This window comes from Terrapene carolina, unplaced genomic scaffold, assembly GCF_002925995.2.
Source record: "Terrapene carolina triunguis isolate 2854851 unplaced genomic scaffold, T_m_triunguis-2.0 Scaffold112, whole genome shotgun sequence".
In the NCBI taxonomy this organism is placed as follows: domain Eukaryota; kingdom Metazoa; phylum Chordata; order Testudines; family Emydidae; genus Terrapene; species Terrapene triunguis.
Window position 1 is genome coordinate 11145893 of NW_020664463.1, and position 23171 is coordinate 11169063.

A 23171-nucleotide genomic window follows, 5' to 3' on the forward strand; every position below is an offset into this window, starting at 1 on the left:
ACTGTAATATTGTCAACTGCAGTGGCTCTCAACCTTTCCAGACAACTGTACCCCTTTCAGGAGTCTGATTTGTCTTGCATACCCCCAAGTTCCACCTCACTTAAAAAGTGCTTGCTTACACAATCAGACATAAAAACAAAAAAAAGTGTCACAGCACACTGTTAATGAGAATAGCAGCAATTTTTCAGTTTTACCATAGAATTAATAAAATAAATCAATTGGAATATAATTTCAAACACCATTCCATTGACACTCAATTATAATGACCGCTTCACATACTTTAAAATATTGAACTAAGTACAAAACTTTGCATGCAACTTAAAATAGAGGCAAATGGAAAAACCATGGGGAAAGAACTTGGGCAACATTCAAATGACTCCGCATTGTTAAAGGTACATCCTTTACTTAACATATGCTGAAATCAAAGGCAGGTCCTGCACCAAGTTCCAAATATAATCCTGTATTCCTAATAGGACATACTATATATATTGGACCAACTTCTTTTGATGAAAGAGACAAGCTTTCAGGCTCCACAGAGCTCTTCATACACGCTCTGGCAGATTTCCTAATGAATACTCAGTCAAAGGAATTGCATGGCCGGTATGCAAGGCAACATTGGAGATGTGATTTTTCTAGGATAGATAATACTGGTGTATCATTCAGTCTGGAAAGTGATTAGAAGACTAATGCAGTTTGCCTTCCTGGTGCTCTTGCATCCTTTCCTTAGAGGCATCTTGTACTCTGGTTCAAGCTCCTAGGCCTTCCGCATCATGGATCAAACGAGCCATCTGTCAGGAAAACTGGCCGTGAACTAAATAATGTTTTTAAGGACTAACAACTAGTAGAATTATACAGACTTAAGTTATTCATCCCCAATGTAGAAAAGTGGATCATTTGCTCAGACCCATTGGGATCTGACTTAGAATGAAGATCTCCAATATTCTAGAATATTTTCTCTCTGAGAGGCTTATGCCCTGTCTGACAGGGCCAGGTCACACTCCTGTCTTCTCCTTTGTCTCCAAAGAGTATTCAGACACCTTTCATTGTTAAGCCCCACCATGCAATTTATTTCATTACTTTTTCCACCAGCTCATTTATCCATACACAGGGTTGACAACATCAGTTTTACCTCCATCTTCTACCAAGGGAAGGGCAGTGATTTTTTCCACCCAGAGAGACTTCTTGGTTCTGGTTCTACTAGCTTGCCTCTCCTTAGCACTTTCTTCCTGTGCCTTCTTCTACCCTCTGAATTAATGACATAATTAGCACTTTAGCCTTCCCCAGCCAATTCTAATCCACTAGATAGGCAAATCAGGTCCACCCCAGAAGAGTTAATTGGTGTTGAAGTGATCAGAGTGCTGGCTCAGGTGTTGATGCCTACCACTCTATCACATCTTCCCTGTCCTGGTGCCTAATAATCCGATCTCTCCTTCTTTTGTATATGCAGCAGCTATTCTGTCCATTTTTGCTTATTCCCTAAATTTTACCAGTTCTATTTTTAAATATTATCCTTCCCCCCAAAAATACACACCTAGATTTGAAGATGTTTGCATACAGTATTTTACATCTCATGTGTTGTATTTTTCTGATTTGCTGGTATATTTAAGTCAGTGAAGGTTTATATGCTCTCTGGACTGCATGGACTCATGAGCTTTACTGAGTCATACTTTAGTACTTTACTGATTCAACCATATAATCTACTCTACTAGCTGCACGCCCATTTATTTCAGTGGTTTAATGGGATGCTGCAGTACTTAGTTTTCCATGTTGCTAAAAATGATGCATATTTTAACACTTCAGTGGAAACTTTAGCAAATGAAATATGCACTCTGCCAGTCATGCTGCTGATCAACATTTGTTTGTTTAGCAGTTTCTAGTATATATTTTCTGGATTCAGTTACCTTATTTCAATGTATTCAAAGATTGAAAACATCAGTTTGGAAAGCTGCCTCATTTACTCCATGCAAATAAGATGAAATTAGTTCCTTTACTAATTGCATGTTTTTCCCAAAGCTGTATGCAGACCTAAAATTGTGTGAACAAGGTAGGCAGTAAAATGCTTTCTCTAGACCTCCCTAAATTATATTAAAAACTACCACCATATTTGCCTCTTCTTGCAAGTCTCCTTCCCCCCTCAAAAAATATTACAGTAGTATGAGAGTTAACTTTATTTAGGATAGAAAAATACTGAAGCGTGACCAGTATACTCTCTAAAGGTGAAATTCATCTCTGTGTAGACAGCCCATACATCACTTGGGTCCCAACTTAAGAGGTATATAGGCCTTGTGATTGCTTGTATTTGCATTGCACATAAAAAACAAAAAAGCCTCATAGGATATATATTCCATTTAGTAGTGCAGCTTGGCTACCAAAGTACATCTATAAAGTGTTTAAATCTTCCTAGTACAATAGCTAAATCACAGAATTATGCAGTTCCACCCCCATATTATGGAAATATTTCTGCTAAAATACGCTCTGAGTAGTAAAGCTTATTAAGAATCTAACCCAGTTGTAAGAGACAGCCATGCACATACTGAAATCTATGAAACACAGGAATGTTTCACCAAGATATGTGTTTTTATTAATGCAATATGCAAACCCAGGCAGCAAGATATGCATCTCGGTTACAGCTCAAAGAAGAGAAACATTAATCAGAAAAATGTAACATTTAGTTAAGTCAGAGTATATATGTGTGTGAGCAAAATGGAAGGCTTGATGGTTTCAGTGCACTTTATGCAAGATTCCCTTAACAGATCACACTAAGTAAAATTCAGCCCTGGGCAGAAAGCCAGCATGAGACCTTACATCACTTAAGTCCTATTTTGAGTGTTTAGGTGGGACTTAAGTGATGCATAGGCCTTGCATGGATCCTTTGTATAGGGCAGAGGTTCTCAAACTGGGGGTCGTGACCCCTCAGGGGAGGTCACAAGGTGGTTACATGGGGGTGGCGAGCTGTCAGCTCCATGGGGCTGACAGCTCTGAGCCTCCATTAAATTAAATATCCCCCCCCCCATTTTTAATTTATAATAGGAGGTCACATTCAGAGGTTTGCTGTGTGAAAGGGGTCACCAATACAAAAAGTTTGAAAACCACTGGTATAGGGGGCAATTTCACTTATAGTGAGGTGGTATGATTCGTATCACACATCGTTTCCATATCCTCTGCCTCAGAAACTCTAAAAGCTGCTGCACTGGGCCACACTGTTGTTTCAAGAGGCAGAGATTATTTATTCCTCCTATGGAGAAGTATCAAGGCTTAAAAACCCCAAAACAAACAAAAAAACCCTCAAAAGAGTCTTCATAAACAAATATGCTACTGGATCAATCCATAGTGAGGGCCACAGATCAAATACCTTCAGGGCTTGAGGGAGGGATGTTTGATTAAAATAGGGACAATGGGGCGTCTAAGGCCTTGTCTACACTGCCACTTTACAGCACTGCAACTTTCTCGCTCAGGGGTGTAAAAAAACACCCCCCTGAGCGCTGCAAGTTTTAAGCGCTGTAAAGTGGCAGTGTAGACAGTGCATCTGCTACTCCCCTCGTGGAGGAGGTTTTTTTACAGTACTAGGAGAGCTCTCTTCCAGCACTGGTGCCGCGACTACACAGCCACGTTAAAGACATACCCTGAGAGCACAAACTACTTTGTTTTGTGTTTAGGATTACAGTGAATACTGAAAAGTAGCACAGCAAGCATGAGGAGCTCCAGAAAATCCTGCAGATTTCAGAAGACATAACATGTCCATGTGCTAAAGGCTTAATATTTTTTAAAACCTTGTGTATTATAGTACAGCAGTGATCCTTGAAGAAACAGAGTTCTAGGTTATGGGGTACCTGAGGGAGGATAGTTTAGTGGTTAGAACTTGGAAGTGGGAGTTCTGAGTACTGGTTACATTCTCACTGTGGCACCATGGGCAAATCATTTAGGTCCAGCTCCACAAAGGTATTTAGGCGCTTAACCCCCAGTGATTTAAATGGGTGCTAGGCACCTAAGTACCTTTGGGAATCTGGACCTTACTTCCTCTATGCCTCAGTTTCCTCATCTGTAAAATGGGAATAATAGTTTCCTGGCTCACCAGAGAGGCAGGATAGAGAAAATACTGCTGCCCACTTCTTATTTACAATGTCACCTGAAAGTGAGAACAAGCATCCGCATGGCACTTTTGTAGCCAGCATTGCAAAGTATTTATGTGCCAGATATACTAAACCTTCGTATGCCCCTTCATGCTTTGGCCACCATTCCAGAGGACATGCTTCCATGCTGATGATGCTTGTTAAAAAAAAAGTGTTAATTAAATTAGTGACTGAACATCTTGGGAGAGAACTGTATGTCTCCTTCTATGTTTTATTCGCATTCTGCCATGTATTACATGTTATAGCAGTCTTGGATGATGCACATGTTGTTTGTTTTAAGAACACTTTCACTGCAGATCTGACAAAACGCAAAGAAGGTACCAATGTGAGATTTCTAAAGATAGCTACAGTACTTGAACCAAGGTTTAAGAATCTGAAGTACCTTCCAAAATCTGAAAGGGACGAGGTATGGAGTATGCTTTTAGATGTCTTAAAAGAGCAACACTTTGATGTGGAAACTACAGAACCCGAACCACCAAAAAAGAAAATCAACCTTCTGCTGGTGGCATCTGACTCATGATGAAAATGAACATGTATCAATCTGCACTGCTTTGGATCGTTATCAAGCAGAACCTATCATCAGCATGGATGCATGTTCTCTGGAATGGTGGTTGAAGCATGAAGGGACATATGAATCTTTAGCGCATCTGGCACCACAGGTGACAACTTTTCTTGGCGCTGGTGGGTGCTCAAGCCCCCCCGGCCCTGCCCTGACTCCGCCCCTTCCCAGCCCCTATTGGACCCATCCCCAAATCCCCGTCCCGGCCCCACCTCTTCCCTGAGTGCACTGCATTCCTCCTCTTCCCCCCTCCCTCCCAGCGCTTGCCGTGCAAAACAGCTGTTTCACAGCACAAGTGCTGGGAGGGATGGGGAAGAAGCAGGACACAGCGGCGCGCTCAGGGGAGGAGGTGGAGGCAGAGCGGAGGTGGAGGTGAGCTGGGGTGGGTGGGTTTCGGAGCTGCCGGTGGGTGCAGAGCACCCACCAATTTTCCACCATGGGTGCTCCAGCCCCGGAGCACCCACGGAGTCGGCATCTATGTCTGGCACATAAATATCTTGTGATACCGGCTACAACAGTGCCATGCAAATGCCTGTTCTCACTTTCAGGTGACATTGTAAACAAGAAGAGGACAGCATTATCTCCTGAAAATGTAAACAAACTAGTTTGTCTGAGCGACTGGCTGAACAAGAAGTAGGACTGAGTGGATTTGTAGGCTCTAAAGTTTTACATTGTACAAAAAAACCTGCATTCAAAAACAAAACATAATTCTGTTTGTAAGTTCAACTTTCATGATAAAGAGATTGCACTACAGTACTTGTATTAGGTGAATTGAAAAATACTATTTCTTTTGTTTTTTACAGTGCAAATATTTGTCATAAAAATAAATATAAAATGAGCACTGTACACTTTGTATTCTGTGTTGAAATTGAAATCAATACATTTTAAAATTTTGAAAGCATCCAAAAATATTTAAATAAATGGTATCGTATTATTGTTTAACAGTGCGATTAATCGCCCAATTAATCACGCTTAATTTTTTTAATTGCGCAATTAATCACAATTAATTTTTTAAATCATTTGACAGCTCTAATTTTCAGAGAGAAGTGGGATTGTTAAAATTAACAACAACGTCCCTTTATATTTATAAACTGCTCTGAGTTACTTCAGTGAAAGTTGCTATAGAGACACAAAATACTGAGCCAGATTACCCCCAATTAGCATAATCCCCTCCTCTAACTTCCATTACTTGTACAAAGTTTAAAACAGAAACAAACTGCACCTTGTTCTCTATTTCTCCATATGCAAAGAGTTCATACTGCTTGTCCTTACTTTCACACACACTCTGCATACATCTGATCTGATCTCTATTTTGTATTTCCCCTCCACTTCCATTTAGTCAGTGACAGCCTTGACATCCCTTTTGTCTCTTGCTCTGACATATGCCTTCAGGCATTCTTCCATGCTGCCCTGTCCTGTTGGAAGGCCCTTCCAAAATCTGTTAGTTCCCTCCACCCTCTCAGGGTTCAGATTGCTCCTAAAAAACTCACTTCTGCTGCATCACCTAAAAAGAAATGCAAGTGTTCACATTTGAAAACATATGTAAACCACCAAGTGTTATGTCTGCCTAATGAGTCACCACCCAGTCATATCTCAGAAACTTCTCCTCCTCTTCCCTCCCCATCCTCTCAGTTTCTCACTTCTCTGTCTATTTCATCATTAAGATCCCAATCTTTCAATTGTTTTGCATGGGTGGATCCCTGTGCAGAGCCCCATTGACTTCTGTGAGGCTCCCTGTGGGGGGAAGTGTCTGCTCTGTGACATTAACCAGGGTACAATCTGGATGGTTGAACAGCTGTGTCCCCTTAATTCTCTAGCCTGGGGTGCCTTTTACATTGCTGTGCTGTCCGAACATCCACTCCTGGCCTGCTCATACAGCCTTCAGCATGCAAATTCACTCCCAGAAAAATACATGAGCACTCTGACCACCAGTCACTTGTGAATTACATACAAGGCAACAGCTGCAAATGCTTAGTCCCAACCTTGTTCCTCCAGAAATGTACAGTCCAGTACACTAGTGAACAATGCAAACTCATAGAAAGTCTATCATTTCACCAAAGGAAAATGATATATGCACTAGCTTTGTTATCCCAAACGGAGTTTGCCACACATTTTAATCCAAACACACTAGTTAAGATAAAACAATAAGATAAGTTTATTAACTACAGAAAGATAGATTTTAAGTGATTGCAAGTGCTGATGCATAAAAGTCAGGATTGGTTACAAAAGAAAATAAAATTAATACACAAGGTAACTGAACTTAAAAGCAAAGACCTTCCTCACCTTATGCTGCAGTAAATTTCACAGGCTGCATTTCCTTTCAGTCTCGGACCACTCCCCCCTGAGTTCAGTTCTTTGAGAGTTGTTGATGTCACGAGCAGAGAGATGGGAGGAAGAGAAGTGAAGTGAAGTGTTTTCCTTCCTCTTTATAATTCAATTTCTTGTGCTAGAATCATCCTTGCTGAGCATCTGGACATGAGGTTTGAATCTCCTTGTGAATAAATGTAAATTTCTTGTTCAAACCTTGTCCCCTGCTGGAGGATGGCTGCTTAAGTAGGTGATGGCTCTTTAACACCTATCTGGGTGCTAGTATGTCTTTGTCTTTGAAAAACTGGTTTATGGGTGCTACCAAAATTACAACATATTTCACTAACAGTCATACAGTAGAATCTTATAACTTCTCATATAGTGTCGCTACACATATAACAAGATAATAATATTCAGCAGATTATGACTTTTCAAATGATCCCTCACAAAGCATACTTTGTACAAAATTTATCATAGTCTTGTAAAAGTATAAGACCAAGGTGGGCAAACTTTTTGGCCCGAGGGCCACATCTGGAAATAGAAATTGTATGGTGGGCCATGAATGCTCACAAACTTGGGGTTGAGGTGCAGGAGGGGGTGAGGGCTCTGGGATGGGGCCAGAAATGAGTTTGGGGTGTGGGAGGGGGCTCCGGCTGCAGTGGGGGAGTGGGGTGCGGGGGGGTGAGGGCTTCAGCTGGGGGGTGTGGTCTCTGGGGTGGGGCTGGGCATTTTGGGGTGTAGGAGGGTGCTCTGGGCTGGGACCGAGGGGTTCAGAGGGTGGGAGGGGGATCAGGGCTGGGGCAGGGGTGCGGGAAGGGGTGCAGGCTCTGGCTGGGGGTGCGGGCTCTGGGGTGGGGCTGGAGATGAGAGGTTTGGGGTGCAAGTTTGCTCTGGGCTGGGATCGAGAGGTTTGGAGGGCAGGAGGGGGATCAGTGCTGGGGCAGGGGGAGAGGCTCACAGATGCAGACTTCCAGTGGCTCTTACTTCAAGCGGCTCCCAGAAGCAGCAGCATGTCCCTTCTCTGGCTCTAATGTGGAGGCGTGGCCAGGCAGCTCTGCACGCTGCCCTGTCTGAAGGCACCGCCCCTGCAGCTCCCATTGAAGCACTGGAGAGGGCCATTGGAGCGCATAGGAGCCGGAGTGGGGCCATGCTGCGGCTTCCAGGAGCCACGTGGTGCGGCCCCCAACCCTGCGCCCCGGCTGGAGCACCAGAGCGGGGCAAGCCCCAGACTGTGCTCCCCAGCGGGAGCTTGCGGGCTGGCTTAAAACGGCTCGCAGGCCGTATTCGGCCCGCGGGCCGTAGTTTGCCCACCCTGGTATAGACCGTGACATGCTCCCCTGGAACAGCGTGCAGCATTGGAGCCTAAGGCATGTGCTAAATGCTAAGCACCTGAGCAGTTCCATTGAACTCAATGGAATTATTAAACATGTGCATAAGACTTGGCAGGACTAGAGCCTAAGATTTGTTACCTCTTTGGGATCTGTATGTATGTGTGTTCTGTGAAGCACCTATTCACACTCATGGGGGCTATAAACTGATAAGTAATAAGTAAGTCTTTCAGCAGGGTCATGAGTTACTTTAGTCTCCTGTGCTAGGTGCTGCACTAATACACAAGGCATGTATTCCAGAGTCAATGACCTCCATCCTATAATGAACTCTGCACATCTGTGTCCATGGGGCGTCCCTCTGAAATCAATGTGGTCCCAGTAGGCACAAGCATCTGCCCTCATGGAGCTCATTGCTGTCTCAGGTGATAAGAGACTCAGGCAGCGTGGGAGAGGAGACAGTAACATATATACTGTCTGAGAGGTCTAATGGATGGGGCACTGGACTAGGGAATAGGAGATCTGGGGGCAAATCCTCAGCTAGTGGAAGCTGGCATAGCTCCTTTGATTGCAACAGAGCTGTGATCATTGCCACCAGCTGAGGTGTTGCCCCTAGGCTGTATTCCCAATTCTGCCACCGACTTTGGGCAAATGACTTCACCTCTCTATGCCTGTCCCCCCCGTCCTGTCTGTTTCCATTGTCAGCTCTTCAGGGCAGGGTCTGGCTCCTCAGTGTGGGTGTGGTGCCTAGATCTCAGAGGTGTCCTCTAAGAGCTCATGTCTTTCTTACACACGCAATAACAACATACACACGTTAGCAATATGTACCAGCCCCATCTCGGAGCCCTGTTCTTCTCATCCGGCTAATAAAGCGTGCTAAGGAAACCTAGGCAGACCAAGCAGTGGCAGGACACCTGGATCTTTGATTGCACTTTACAGGATTTTTGTGTGTGTGTGTGTGGGGGGGGTGTTCAGCGCACGGGTGGGATTTTTGTGTGTGTCAGCCCCATACCACAACCCCAAACCTACAATCAGTGTGTGTGTGGTGCTGACACAGGCGCGGTTTAACCACACTCCACACCCGGGTGTGTTTCACCCGGCAGGATTTCATTTCTCCAGGGCTCCCGGTCGCGCCCCACAAGCAGCCGGGCTGCTCCCCAGCAGGGTAGGGGTGGCGGCGCCGCACACCGGCGGGAGGGAGCCCGCTGACTGCCGTGCTGGGCGGGCCGCCCCTGAGGGGGCTTCCCTGGACTTCCACGCCAGGGCAGGGCGCTGTGACAGGCTGGAAAGCGGCCGATCCCTGCAGCTCCCAGCCCGCCCCTTTCCCGGTGTGTGGGGCTCACACACACACACGCCGCCCGGCCCTCCCCTGCTCTGCGCTGCTTCCCCCGCCGCTCCTGCCCCGTGGCTCTCCCAGCCCAGCCAGACAAGAACACGCTTCCCAGCCCGCTCCCGCCTCGCTCCTGCCCCGCGGCCCATCCCCCGGGACAAGCCCAATGTCCTCTGCTCCCCTCCGCTCGCCCACCCTGCGGCCCCACAGGATGAAGAAGGACGAGTCTTTCCTGGGCAAGCTAGGCGGGACCCTGGCGAGGAAGAAGAAAGCGAAGGAGGGTGAGTCTGCCGGGGGGGGAGAAAGTGAATCAGAGCAACGTGACTCGCAGCAGCTGCTGCTTGCTCCCCCTAGCCGCTGGCCAGGGAAAGGGGGGGGGGAAGCTATGGAACAACCCCCCCCCTTTGTTATTTCCATGGGCTTGAGGACGAATGAGTGGGGGGCAGAGAAGGGGGGGGACTGAAGCGAGAGCCCGCAGGCAGCTGAGCCTCGGCTGGTTTGGTGCCCTGCTGGGGCGAGGGGCGGGTGTGCCAGGGCCTGGCCCTCAGGGGTGGGCTGTGGAGACCGTGCTCAGCAAAGGAAGCCTGGCCGCTGGTAGCGCTCGCTGTTGGGGGGCAGGCGTCCGGGCAGCACAGAGAGGTTTGGGGGAGCGGGTCCAGCCCAGCTTGGTTGCGAGGGCACCGCTCATTAAAGACCGGTCCTTGTTTAGCCAGTACTAACGTCAAAGGCTGCAGAGCAATGCACTGGTATAACATTATAAACCCCTGGAGCTCCAGCTTGCTGAACATTGGAAACATCCCATTTACTACTTACTACAAGCCCTTCCTTTATTTACTCCTTGTTGGCTTAAGCAGGGTGAGCCACTTTCACTTTTTTTCTGTCTAGTTTTACTTCCCAGCTCCCATGCTCTTGCACATGGGCTCGCAGTTAGGAGTGATAAGCCTGAAACTTTTTTCTGTTGGAAAATGAGCTCATCATGGCAAAAAGACTGAGAGCCACTGCTCCAGCAGAATGCTGTGGTGTTTAGGTTGCAAACAGGGCAAGAGACCCTTTAAATCCAGCCAGTTGTTTTTCAGGGCTGGTCTACGTTCTGTTTTGCTACAGGTGTAATTATTTTGGCTAGGGGTGTGACAGAATCCCTTCCCTCGCTGTAGTGAGTGTCTACAGTGAAGTGCTACCATGGCACAATTGCAGTGTTGCAACTGTGCCTTAAGTGTAAATGTAGCCCTACTGTGGACACAGTTGTACTGGAGCCAAGCCATGTCTACACTATAAAGTTTTGCTGGCATAGCTATATTGGTCACTACTTATATACACCTATACCTATCTCATAGAACTGGAAGGGACCCCAAAAGGTCATTGAGTCCAGTCCCCTGCCTTCACTAGCAGGACCAAGTACTGATTTTGCCCCAGATCCCTAAGTGGCCCCCTCAAGGATTGAACTCACAACCCTGGGTTTAGCAGGCCAATGCTCAAACAACTACTTTTACCAGTATAGTTTATTTCTCTTGGGGTGAGGAGGGCCTGGAATAAGCTATGCCAGCTAAAGCAGAGTTTTGCTGGTATAAATTTTATCCACACTAAGACCTTGGCTACACTCGGGACTTCACAGCGCTGCTGCGCAAGTGTAGTCGTGCCGCCAGCGCTGCGAGAGAGCTCTCGCAGCACTGTATGTACTCCACCTCTCTGAGGGGAATAGCGTGCAGCACTGCGAGCAAGCGTGCAGCGCTGCAGGCTCTGATTACACTGGCGCTTTACAGCGCTGTACTCACTGCGCTCAGGGGGGTGTTTTTTCACACCCCTGAGCACAGCAAGTTGCAGCGCTGTACACGGCCAGTGTAGCCAAGGCCTAAGGCCTGGCCTAAACTAGAAAATTAAGTTCCTTTAACTACATCAGTCAAAGGTGTGAAAAATCCACACCTCTGAACAATATAGCTAGGTCACCTTAAGTCCCCTTGCAGACAGTGCTAGGTTGACAGAAGAATTCTTCCCTTGCCCTAGCTACTGCCTCTCCGGGGGGTGATAATAGGAGAACCCCTCCCATCAGCATAGGTAGTGTCCATTCTGAAGTGCTACAGCTGTGCTGCTGTCACATTTTAACTGTGGACAAGCCCTCAGGGTGGTGATACTGCTTTAACTGTACCAGTATAGTTAAAATGATGCAAACAAGAAGATACTGCAATTAGATTTTGTAGAGCTAGTTTTAATTCTTTATAAACTAAACTTAAATTTTCCTTTGATTCTTTGACTCTGAATGCATGTCTAGTCCTATACAGGAAGTATCCCTCATAATCATCATCCTTATTCACAAACAACTGATATCTGGTAGCAGGAAATCTGAGTGTCATTTCCTTATGTTTGAATTTAATTTTGACCTTCTTGCTAATCAGAGACATTCTTGGCTCTGGTCTAGATTAAGATTGGAGATGAGGGAGAAGGGGATAAATCACTTAATTTGAAACTCCTTTCAGTTAACTATTGAAATTGTGTACATTTTAATTACACTTAATTATTCTATGAACAGCAATTAACTTTAGTTGTTTTTTTAAAAAATATAAATGTTTGGATCAAAGGAAATGTTGCTAGGCCACAGCAAACCGCAACCCGGGAGAAGAAAAGCCATTTCCTTTGATTAGCATACTTTTTTAATCCAGAGTGTCTCAGACTTTGTCCCACTATTCTATTTCTGAGGTACAGAAGAAGTATAGTCACAACGTCCCCTGATATAAGTCGATTTCAAAAGAAGGGGATGGAGGAATTGATTTCTTGGGAGGGACCCCAAACTTTCAAATATACAACTAAGTTTTTGGTTTTTGAAGGTGACTCTTTGAGCCTAAATAGGTTGCCAGCATCACTTTTAAACAAACAATTTCCACATTGTAGGATTGTATTTTTCAGGACATCCGCTGCCGCAGTCACTTTTATATGAGGCCAAACACGTGTTTTGCTGAGCTTGCCTATTATTTTGCCAACTCCTGTTGTGGCCACAGCTCCCACTGGCTATAGAATTCTTATTTTAATTTTTGTCTTTTGTGTTGAAAGGGGAAACTGTTTGAGTTGTATTACTTTTCTTGATGGGAAGGAAATCTAAATTTGTGACTCTTTCCTTTAAATGGGATGAATGCAAATGAAAAACAAAAATTTTCCACAGACCTATGTAGTTACCAACAATTTGTTTATTGCATGCTTATGTTCTGGCAGGGCCAGCATTATGACTTTGAGGGCTTGGAGGTTATTCACCGTAAGGGGAAGTGGCTTCCATTCCTTTAGCTTCTTCTGCCTTCTTCCCTACATCAGCCAATTGTTCCTTTCAACCTGCCAAGGCCCAAATGCAGTATGTGACAAGGATCCAAAATGAAAGCCCCCCAAAATGCACATACAGGAAACTTAAAGTAAATGGTGGGTTTCATTTCTTTAATATAAATAGCCTTCTCTGTAACCTTAGTTTAATGATTCCAGTATTGCAGACTCCAAGCATTTAAAAATCATGAATTGCATCTAAACAATTCATGAGATTAGCTTAAAAATCATGGGATTTTTTTTTTTTTTTAAGTGTTGGGTCCTTTTTCTTTGCCTCCTTGTTTTGAGGCTTTTGGGTGCACATTTTCAAGCTTTGCTCTGCAGACATCAGGGCTAGAAACTGCCTTTTTAAAAATAAAAATAAAAATAAAGCTGGGATTCTCCCCTAGTGATACACCTCCAGGAACTATGGATTTACACACACAAATTGTGAGACTCAAGATAACGTTGCCAGAATTCACAGACTCGTGGAAATGTAAGACTGGGAGGGACCTTGAGAGGTCATCTACATTGGCAGTACTTTGTTTCTAGATAGTTCTGGTCTAAATTTTCATTAATAATGTGAGAGGGCATGGAATAGAGGGAACTTTGAGACTAAAATGAGTGTCATCCCTTGAAATGAGAAGTATGTGGTCAATCTCTTTCCTCTATGGTTGGGAATGTGGGAAATTGCTCCCCAATCTCATAGTTGTTTATTGAAGGAAAAGGCTATGGGGGCAATAGTTGGTGGATGTTTTCCCAGAGCAGGCCAGCAGAGGGCCCAATAGTCTCTCTCTAAGACTACTCACTGCCAAGAGGCTGTTGCTTAAAGAACTCTTGGCAGCAGCAAAATAAAATATCCCTTATTAATGCCCCCTCCCACACTGTCGCAGGCAGGGCCGTAGCAACAAAGAACGTGGCCCCCTCCGAATGTGGCCCCCTCCGAACATATGCCCGGGCGGGGCCCCTTACAATGCAGAAACTGGAATGCGGTATTTATTTTGCCACTTTTAGGGGCCCCCTTCCTTGCGGGGCCCCCTCCGGTCGGAGGGTACGGAGGGCGCTCGCTACGCCTCTGGTCGCAGGTCTCAAAATCTGGGTCTGCATATGTAACGCTGACAGACCCTGGTCATCAGCGGGCGGGATCAATCCTGGGACCTCTGGAGCTTAGTGCATGAGCTTCAAGCCAGCTGGCTGTTAGCTAAGGCTGTAGAGCAAATAAATAAATAAATATATAATCTTCTCTCTCTCTCGTTCATTAGGTGTTCCTGACTTTAAAAATAATGTCACATACCCTTGCTCCCTTTGTGCAGCTCCCTACTTCAGTCAGAAACTACTTTTCTCCTTTTCCTTTATCTGTATCAAATCTACACTGTAGGAAGTACTGTACTGACAAACCTCCATGTAACATGGTAGTGACTAGGGTTACCATTCGTCCGGATTCCCCCGGACATGTCCGGCTTTTTAAGCTAAAAATAGCGTCCGGGGGGAATTTGTAAATGTCCGGACTTCCCCCGATGCAGAGCGCGCAGGGTTAACAGTGCTGCCGCCGACGGTGTTACTTACATGGGGCTCCGACACTCAGCCAAAGAGAGCACGTTCTCCTCCTCCCCCCCCTCCCTCCCTCCCTGCATGGCAGATCGGCTCCGGGAGTCTGGAGCTCCTCCCCCACTGTTGCCCAGCGTCTGACGAGCGGCTCAGGCAGTTCCTGAGCAAGCTCACGGAGACATTAGGTGAAGAAAGGCCAACAACAAGGGGGCCAGGGGGTCGGAGAAGGGGCAGGGAGGTTTTGGAGGGGGCAGTCAAGAGACGGGGGGGGGGATCGGGAGTTTGGGGGGGGCTTTTTGGGGTGTGTGGAGAAGGTTTTGGGCAGTCAGGGTACAGGTAGGGTCCTGGGGGGGGAATTTGGGGGGGGACAGTTAGGGGACAAGGAACAGGGAGGCTTAGGTAGGGGGTGGGATTCTGGAGGGCAGTTAGGAGTAGGGGTCCCAGGAGGGGGCAGTCAGGGGACAAGGGGGGGTTGGGAGTTCTGGGGGGGGCTGTCAGGGGGCAGGGGTGGGGAGAGGGATCGGAGCAGTCAGGGGACAGGGAGCAGAGGGGTTTAGATGGTTCGGGAGTTCTGGGGGGGGGGGCTGTCAGGAGGTGGGGAGGGGTTGGATGGGGCGTGGGAGTCCCAGGGGTCTGTCTGGGGGTGGGGGTGTGGATAAGGGTTGGGGCAGTCAGGGTACAGGTAGGGGGTAGAGTCCTAGGGGGCCAGTTAGGATGGGGGGAGGGTCTCTGGAGGGGGCAGTCAGGGGACAAGAGGCAGGGAGGCTTAGGTAGGGGGTGGAGTCCTGGGGGGCAGTTAGGGGCAGGGGTCCCAGGAGGGGGCAGTCAGGGGACAAGGAGCGGGGGGAGGGGTGGGGGTTCTGAGGGGGGGAAGTGGGAGGGGCAGGGGCGGGGCTAGGGCAGGATGGGGCGGGGCTAGGGCAGGACAGGGGCGGGGCTCCTCCCGTCCTCTTTTTTGCTTGCTGGATTATGGTAACCCTAGTAGTGACATGACGCAGTTTGGTCTTGGTGTATATTATACAGGAATGTGGTTCAGTCCCATGCTGAAATAGAAACTAGTAACATGATTCAGGAACTTGTTTTGGACCCATCTGTATGTAAAACCAAAACATGGTTTAACGACACCAGGAACGTGGTGTAACCAAGTTCCCCAGTGCAGTTGAATTTGCAGGCTAGATGGGCCTTTAGCTTCACTCAGATCATATAAAAGATGCGGTGCAAGATAAAGCTGTTGTCTTCAGCTTTTAACTTCCCCCAACACCTGTCAGTCAAATTGGAGTGACATTCCTATGTGGAAATAAAGAAGGAGAGTGTTTCATTGCAATCTTCACTTCTTTTGTTCTTGCAAAGCTTTTTTCCCTAGCCAGAGATTGTGGGAAAGATTTGAGCAGCAGGTGTCTGACTATTTGTAGCTATATATAATGCCTGTATGGGGAGTGGGTGAGAGAAATACATCAGCCTTAATTGCTAAGTGCTATTTCCAAATGAAAGTGCATAGGGTGAAGGAACTTGTTACAGAAAAAGCGCAATTTATGATTTAGCATGTAATCAGGGAAAGGTGGGGAGAGGGTTGCAAGTGCTGCAGAAGACACAATTAATGTAACTGCATCTAAATAATGTTACAGTTTTGATGGATGCCAACAATGACATACCCAGTGGAGGTTAAGGTAAGGTCCTTGAGATCTGGGCTCCAATGTAGCAGGGAGACTGAGCAGCCAGTGGCTTGGTGCACAGTTGACAGCTGCTGGTTTCCCCCTGCTGACAGTGCAGGACCAATGAAAGAGAAGATATAGCCTGGATCAATAGTGCTCTGTCAATTAGGTAGAAATAGAAATGGATATTGCTTTGCCACTATGTTCACGTACAGGCGGATCAGCAGGATAAACAGCTGTGTATCCACTGACTAATGCACCCTATAGCCACTTTACTGCTCTGGGTAGCTCATTTTGATGCCTAGGTCTCCACACAAACTGAAATCCATCTCCAAGTCTAAAGCACCCTATGACTCATCCAGGCAAAGACTTTCCCACTATCCTCTCCATTCTCATTGCCGGGGAGGGGGGAAATCCTGGGAAATAAATGAGCTTATCAACAAAATGAACAACGGGGCGAGAGTTCCTCAATCTCTTTGAAATCAATGGGACTAGTTGTGTGAGTATGGAATAAAGTGTTCCGAATCAGGTCCACAAGGCCTCATGTCACCATCTTTCAACATGCTAGGTGCTACCTTACCCTGTGAAGTAGTGCCATTGCAATCAAGAGGATGGCCAGATTGGACCCACTAGAAAACTAACTTCATCTTTTTTTATTTGAATAGATTATGTGGAATATGGTTTGTAAAAGTGTGTCTTGGTTTTTTTACAGTATCTGTCATGTAGACTCCGGAAAGTGTAGCTGAGTAGATATGCTGCAAAAATTTACTCTGTTTAATTAATTGTTTGTTTTTCCAAATACAGCAAATATACCAAAATACTAGATTTGTCATCATACACAAAGTAAATAAAGAGGGTTAGGATAAAGGGAGGGGAGGGAAAGTGACATACCTAAGCCAGGCATCAGTATTTGGTTGGGATCGACTTTTCCATTTTTGCCGGATTAATTTTTTTAGTGATCAAAACTGCACATTGGACCCACCCCCTACCCAGGGAATCTCCAGGCACCAGGAACATATCCAAGAATGAAACTTAAGGGGGGAGAGCTCAATTTAGCATCCAATATCAAATTGGTCCTTTGACCCACCTCGTACCAGAAATTCTTGATACAGGGGCACTCCCAAAACATATGAGCTAGTGTAACACCAATGGAGTTATCCAGCAGTGGTCAGCATTAATGAGGCCCATTACCAATATCCTGTATTGGGAATAGTATATTAGAAAAAGTGTCTTTTGGTGAATAAACTGTAGTCTTGGGGTCTGTAGTTGGTTTTTTAACATTAGATACAATTGTATTCCATTGGGTCAGAGATAGTTGTGTATACAAATCTCTATTCCAAACATCTCTGAAACTATCAATTTTTAGCAGAGACAAGATGGGTGAGGCAATATTTTTTCTATTGGCCCAAATTCTGTTAGTGAGAGAGACAAGCTTTGCATAAAGTCTTTGGCAGAGTTTTTTGGACCAGGAAATCATAAAAGGATACTGTTGGCCGAGTAAATCTGGGAAGTTTCCTCCAAAACCATAGAATTTCTGGAGTTCCCAATGCATCTGGTCCAAATACATTCATAAGTAAATGCTTTAACTGGAGATATGTCCATGATCTGGAGCAGGGCAAGTCAAATTGTTGCCAAAGATCTACAAATGGTTTAAAGTTATCGTTGTCAATTAGCTGCGACACAGTCATTCCGCTGTCCATCCAATCCTTCCACATCAAAGTTCTGTCAAGGATTTTCAGGCTAGGATTGCTCCATTGGACTGCTTCTACATGGAAGAATGGATGGAAGCAGAACTTCATAGCCAAGTTTGATCAAGATTGCCTCACAGCTGTTATGGTGGGAGCTCTGTAGCCACCAAATCTATATTAATTTGATCCTACAATGCCTGAACGGGAGACAGGGTGTACCAAAAAATTACACTCCTTTAACTCCCAATGCACTGACGTTCTGTGCTGAGCTTAATTCCTGCTGCTGCTCTGCGGTTAGCTAGAGTTTGTTTATTTAATTTAGATTAAATTATTTGAAAAGATGCCTAGCCGAGGCTTTAGGCACCTTAACACCTCATTAATAATACATTGAAATCCCAGGAGTGTTAAAGTAATAATTTCAACAGGAACTCAGCCAGCCACCTACAAAAACTCCTTTTCTCATTGTGTGAGCATACCCTCAGCCCTCTCCGCAAACCCTCTCAAACAGATGGCTTTTGCAGCCCACCTTGAAGGGTACCAAATTCAGGTTATTCTGGACCAAAAGTGTGTGTATGGGGCATTCCACAGACCCACAGCTCTCGGAGAGAACACCCTGCTAGCTGTCCTCTCTCTTGTATAACAAGGGGGATCCAGCTCTAGCACTCCTGCTGCCAGCTGCTGTGACAGTATGGCACAGGGAGAGAGGCGGTCCCTCAGATAGGCCAGTCCCAGGCATTTAGCACTTTATAGGTCATTAACCAGTGCTCTGGGATCTAAACTGGCTGCCCGTTGGTCTTCAGATGGAGTGTTGATTAATGTGTAGCCCACATAGGGGGCACATTGCAGTCATCTAATCCTGAGGTGACAAAAGAATGGATAGCAGTTCAAAGTCCACATCTGAATGAAATGACCAGACGCAGGTGGCAAAAAGCTGACGTCTCGCATCACTTGTCCCGTAAACAAGGGTGAGGTGAGAATAGAGCTGGTGAAGAGGGCACTTCGGGGCCACCTCACCAGTGGTGAAGGACAAAAGAGCAAACCATCAAGGGATTGCTTTTTGGAGGAACAAGGTTTCCCCTCAGAGCTCTCTGGAACTTTTGGGATTCCATTAATCTCTGAGGGTGAACAATCAAAACAGGTTCCTTGTCCTGGTAGGACAGAGAGCCCCAACTTCAAAGTGTAGGAGGTAATGGTTGGACACAGGTTTAAGGTCCAATTGCCTAACCTTCAATCCCAAACCAAAAAACTGGTCCAATTTGTAACCAGCTGTGTGAGTTGAGCAAGAAACGATCTGGGATAGGCCTATGGTCAATATAATGGCCAGGAAATCCTGAGTTGCCTCAGAAGATCCATAATCAACATGCAGATTGAGGTTGCCGAGAACAATCTCTGTTTCCAGTGCCACTGAGGTGAGGAATTTAGTCAGCTCATGAAAAGCTCCGCTGCCCTGCCAAGTCGAGCGATACACTAAAACTAGTCCCATCTTAATCCTATCCTGGGAGTCGCATGCTAGCTGGACACACTCTGTCAGATCCAGTTTTGGAGAGGGAGATCTCTTACTCTTCAGGCTAGATGCAGTCAGCACAGTCACACCACCTTCCTGTTGATTTTCCCCCCAACACACTTCTTGGTTTATGACCTAACGAATACCCAGCTGATGACAACTGTGTCAAGACTGGTCCAGTAGTGTCTTCCAACCTGACTTTGGTAGTACAAAGTCAGAGGTGTCAGCTTTTATTAAATCCTAGAAGGCTGATGTTTTATTTCCCATCAGCCATGTGTTAATCATCATGAACGGAAGGCCGGGATCCTTATCTCCCAGCAACTCCATCTCTTGAGGAGGTGACACCAACAGAACAGAAATTAAACATCTTGTGCTTACACAGACTCCATACAAACTTATTATTACCTTGTCTCTCCCTCTGGGCAGCTACCACAGGATCAAGGAATCCAGACCCCAGCAACTGTAGTGGGTCTCAATATTCCCAGCCAATGGCAGTGTTGATCCACCCTCTTGGCCACTTGACGGTGGCCATCGAAGGGACGCAGGTATCCAAATAGTGACCCCCAAGGCAGGCTGCAAAAGAGGTTAAACCAAAAAACCTTTCCTAGCCTACCACCTATTCACTACTTCACACTGCTCACATCTCTTGCATCCTACAAGGCCATCCCTCTCAAAACAAGAATCCCCCTCATCACTGCAATCACTGTGTCTTCCCTCCCCCCCCCTTTAGTCACCCTGCCACTGTGACCAAATGGAGAGGAACAGCAACATCATCACTCACTGCCATGCTCGCTGCATCCCGAGGACACTGCCAATCCGGCTGTTGTGTAATTAGCACAGAGAAGAATTCAAGACCCGCTCTCCCCTCCCCCCCCGCCCTCATGTCCCAGGGTACAAACCCTTTCATCCACCCTCTCTCAATTTTAAGATGCTCGCTCTCTAAAAGAGAGAAGACTGCACTCAACTTTGACACTTCCTGGCCTCTGACACCATGGGCTAACTCCATATTTCTAATCCTCCCATCACCTGTGCCACACAGCCTGGCTGGCCAGAGGTACCCCACCGAGAGATTCTCATCTTAGTGATCTCTTACTTTGCTGGCTTCTCACCGCAACAGGAGAAACTGACTCAGTCATAACATGTTACTGGTCCCCCATCTAAATCCCTCAACGCAAATGTAATAGGGTGGTCTGCCCTTTAAAGGGCCACGGAGGCCAGAGATCAGCCAGCCCTGTACTGGAAGAGGAGCCTGGCAGGCAGGTGCTGGGAATCATCCAACCCGCTTGGCAGTGTCAGGTGATTGGGCCTAATGATTACCAGCGAGGGGATGCAGCTGAAAGTTGCAGCTCATGAGAAGGCAGGGAGAAGACTCTTTAGAAATGCAGATGAAGCCTGGGAGGTGATAAGAGTATTGGCTGGGTGGAGGTGCTGACCGCTAAAGGTATGTCTACACTGCAATTAAACACCCGTGGCTGGCCCCGTCAGCTGATTTGGGCTGTTCAGTTGTGTTGTAGACATTCGGGCTTGGCCTGGAGACTGAGCTCTGGGATCCTCTCTCCTCACAGGGTCCCAGAGGCCGGGCTCTAGTCCGAGCCCGAATGTCTACACAGCAATTAAACAGTCCCTTAGCCCAAGCCCCATGAGCCGGAGTCAGCTGACACCGGCCAGCTGCAGGTTTGTAATGGCAGTGTAGACATAGCCTAAACTGCCAGGGACCCCCACAATATGGTTTGAGAATAGGACTGTTGTTTTGTTGTGTCACTCAGCATTTCTTTTGTTGTGTTGAACAATAAATAGAGTCCCTAGGTAAGGGCTATGAACTGATCTGTGTGTGGCTGGTTATCTTTCCATGGCTGGTGATTGAGTCTACAAAACTACACTAAATGATCCACTATCTTTTTAAACTCTTTATTTATTTAGGAATTAACAGATCTTTGCTATGTAAATATTGGAGACAATACAATCATAATTCCAACAGCGATCTTTTGTTAGAGAAACTATACAGTAATATAACAACCAGATCTCTCTATTTAACAACATGTTATGTTACAGAGTGAGCACCATTTTGCTTCCTATGGCATGAAATGATCCTCTATTTAAAACAAAACAAAAACCCTAACGTTCTTCCCCTGAACCTTGCAGAGCGTAATGCTGATTGAGAGAATGACTTCTGAGGGAAGATCTACACTTAAAGTGCTGCATTGGTGCAGCCGCATCGACTATAGTGTTTAAGTGAAGATGCTCTTATGCCAATGGGAGAAGCTCTTCTGTCAACATAGCGCTGTTTGCCCCGGGGAGTCAGGTCAGTATGACTGTGTTGCTCAGGGGTCTGGATTTTTCACACCCCGGGTGACTTAGTTATACCAGTATAGTTCTGTAGTGTAGACCTGACCTGAGTAACCAGCAGGAAAATCCCTTTCAGCAAGAGTTCATATGCTTCAGATAGTTCATATGCTTAAATTGTGCTTTGGCTGGTGTTTGCTTCCCCAAAACCTGGGCCTGGACCTCAGCCGATCATTAAAGGAGTTGTTCAACTAGTTCAGCTGGTGAACTTGTTCAGTTACCAAAGCGTAGCAGGCCAGTACTTCACATTGCATCACAATTGGCATTCTTGGTGGCAGTCTTGTCTCCTCTGGGGATCTGCCCTGGCTACAGCCATTGCTGGTCTCCAGATTTCAAGCAGGGGTAACTTATAGTGGTGTTGACTGTCTATGCCAGAGGTTTGCACTGGTGCAGCTATGTCCAAAGTAGGGCCAAGGCCAAGCTGATAGCTCAGCCCTGGAGACGTTAGGCATCAGGGTTGAGGCATGTACTGGGATGGTGCATGGAATCCTGCATGGCTTCTGCCTTGGCTGTAACTTTTAGTCTGATGTGTGTCTTCATCATTTTATGACCAGGTTACAGAGTGCCAAATAACTGCAAGTGGCTGGGCACTGTTGTGGTATTTCTTGCCCAACCGGAAACCTCTTGAGTTAACCTGTTTCTTGCAAATCCTGGAGGTGGTGCTTGAGACAGGGTTTCACTAAGCACTGCGTATGGTGTTTTGTCGTGGGGTGTTCTGTGTGTTTAGACGGTTACCAGAGACCAGTGTTAGATCTTGCTGTTTAACGTCACTCATGATGTGAAGGGATCATATTGTGTGTAATTTGGAAGCTTGTGTTTAAATGTAGGTGGCAACGGATTCATCAGTGTAAGGGGGGAAAAATAAGTAGGGCCCTGATCCCGCAATCCTTGTTCATGCAAGTAGCCCCATTGAAGGTAAGAGGACTGCTTGGATAAGGAGGTGCTACTTTTACGAGTAAGAGCTGCAGGATTGAGCCCTTCCCTAGCTACAACAGTGATTCTGAGCCTCTTCCTCAATGATGCTCTGCCTTTCTGTGTCTGTGAACTGGCTCCTCTGTCTTGTTGATGACTGTGGGAGTTCCTCCCATCCGTTTTCCATAGAGCCACGTTCCATAGCAGGAAACAACTAATACCGTAGCTCTTCTTGTATCCTCCTTATCTTGTTAACAAGGCACTCTATGTCCCTTTTGTTTCCTGCCTGGCCGGATGTTTGCTCCTCTCCTCCTGTTTCTAAGTTCTTCCCCTCTTGGCCACCATTGTGTGCCATGTGGAAATAATGAGTAAAAACTCTTGCCGCAAGGCTCTGCAGTGACATTTCTGACAAATGATCGCAAACCTCAGGGCCAGTTTGGAGGATCATATTTCACAGCTGCAATACAATTGAAATGCCATAGCCATGAAATGCAACTTTAAGTGGAAGAACAGACCAAACAATTCTTACATCATTTCAACCAGTGGGTCTGCAGCACTGGTATTCCTAAATAAAGAGCAAATTAATAATAAAGT

The 23171-nt window shown here is 46.2% G+C and overlaps 1 protein-coding gene across 1 annotated transcript in view; it reads left to right on the forward strand.

The window, feature by feature from the left end:
• Positions 1-9776: 9776 nt before the first annotated feature.
• Positions 9777-23171, forward strand: part of PARVB (parvin beta) — a 104895-nt gene continuing 91500 nt past the window's right edge. Inside the window, exon 1 of the mRNA XM_026652242.2 lies at positions 9777-9932. Within this exon, the coding sequence (XP_026508027.1) occupies positions 9818-9932 (115 nt within the window). The 5' untranslated portion in view covers positions 9777-9817. The remainder of the gene's footprint in view (positions 9933-23171) is intronic.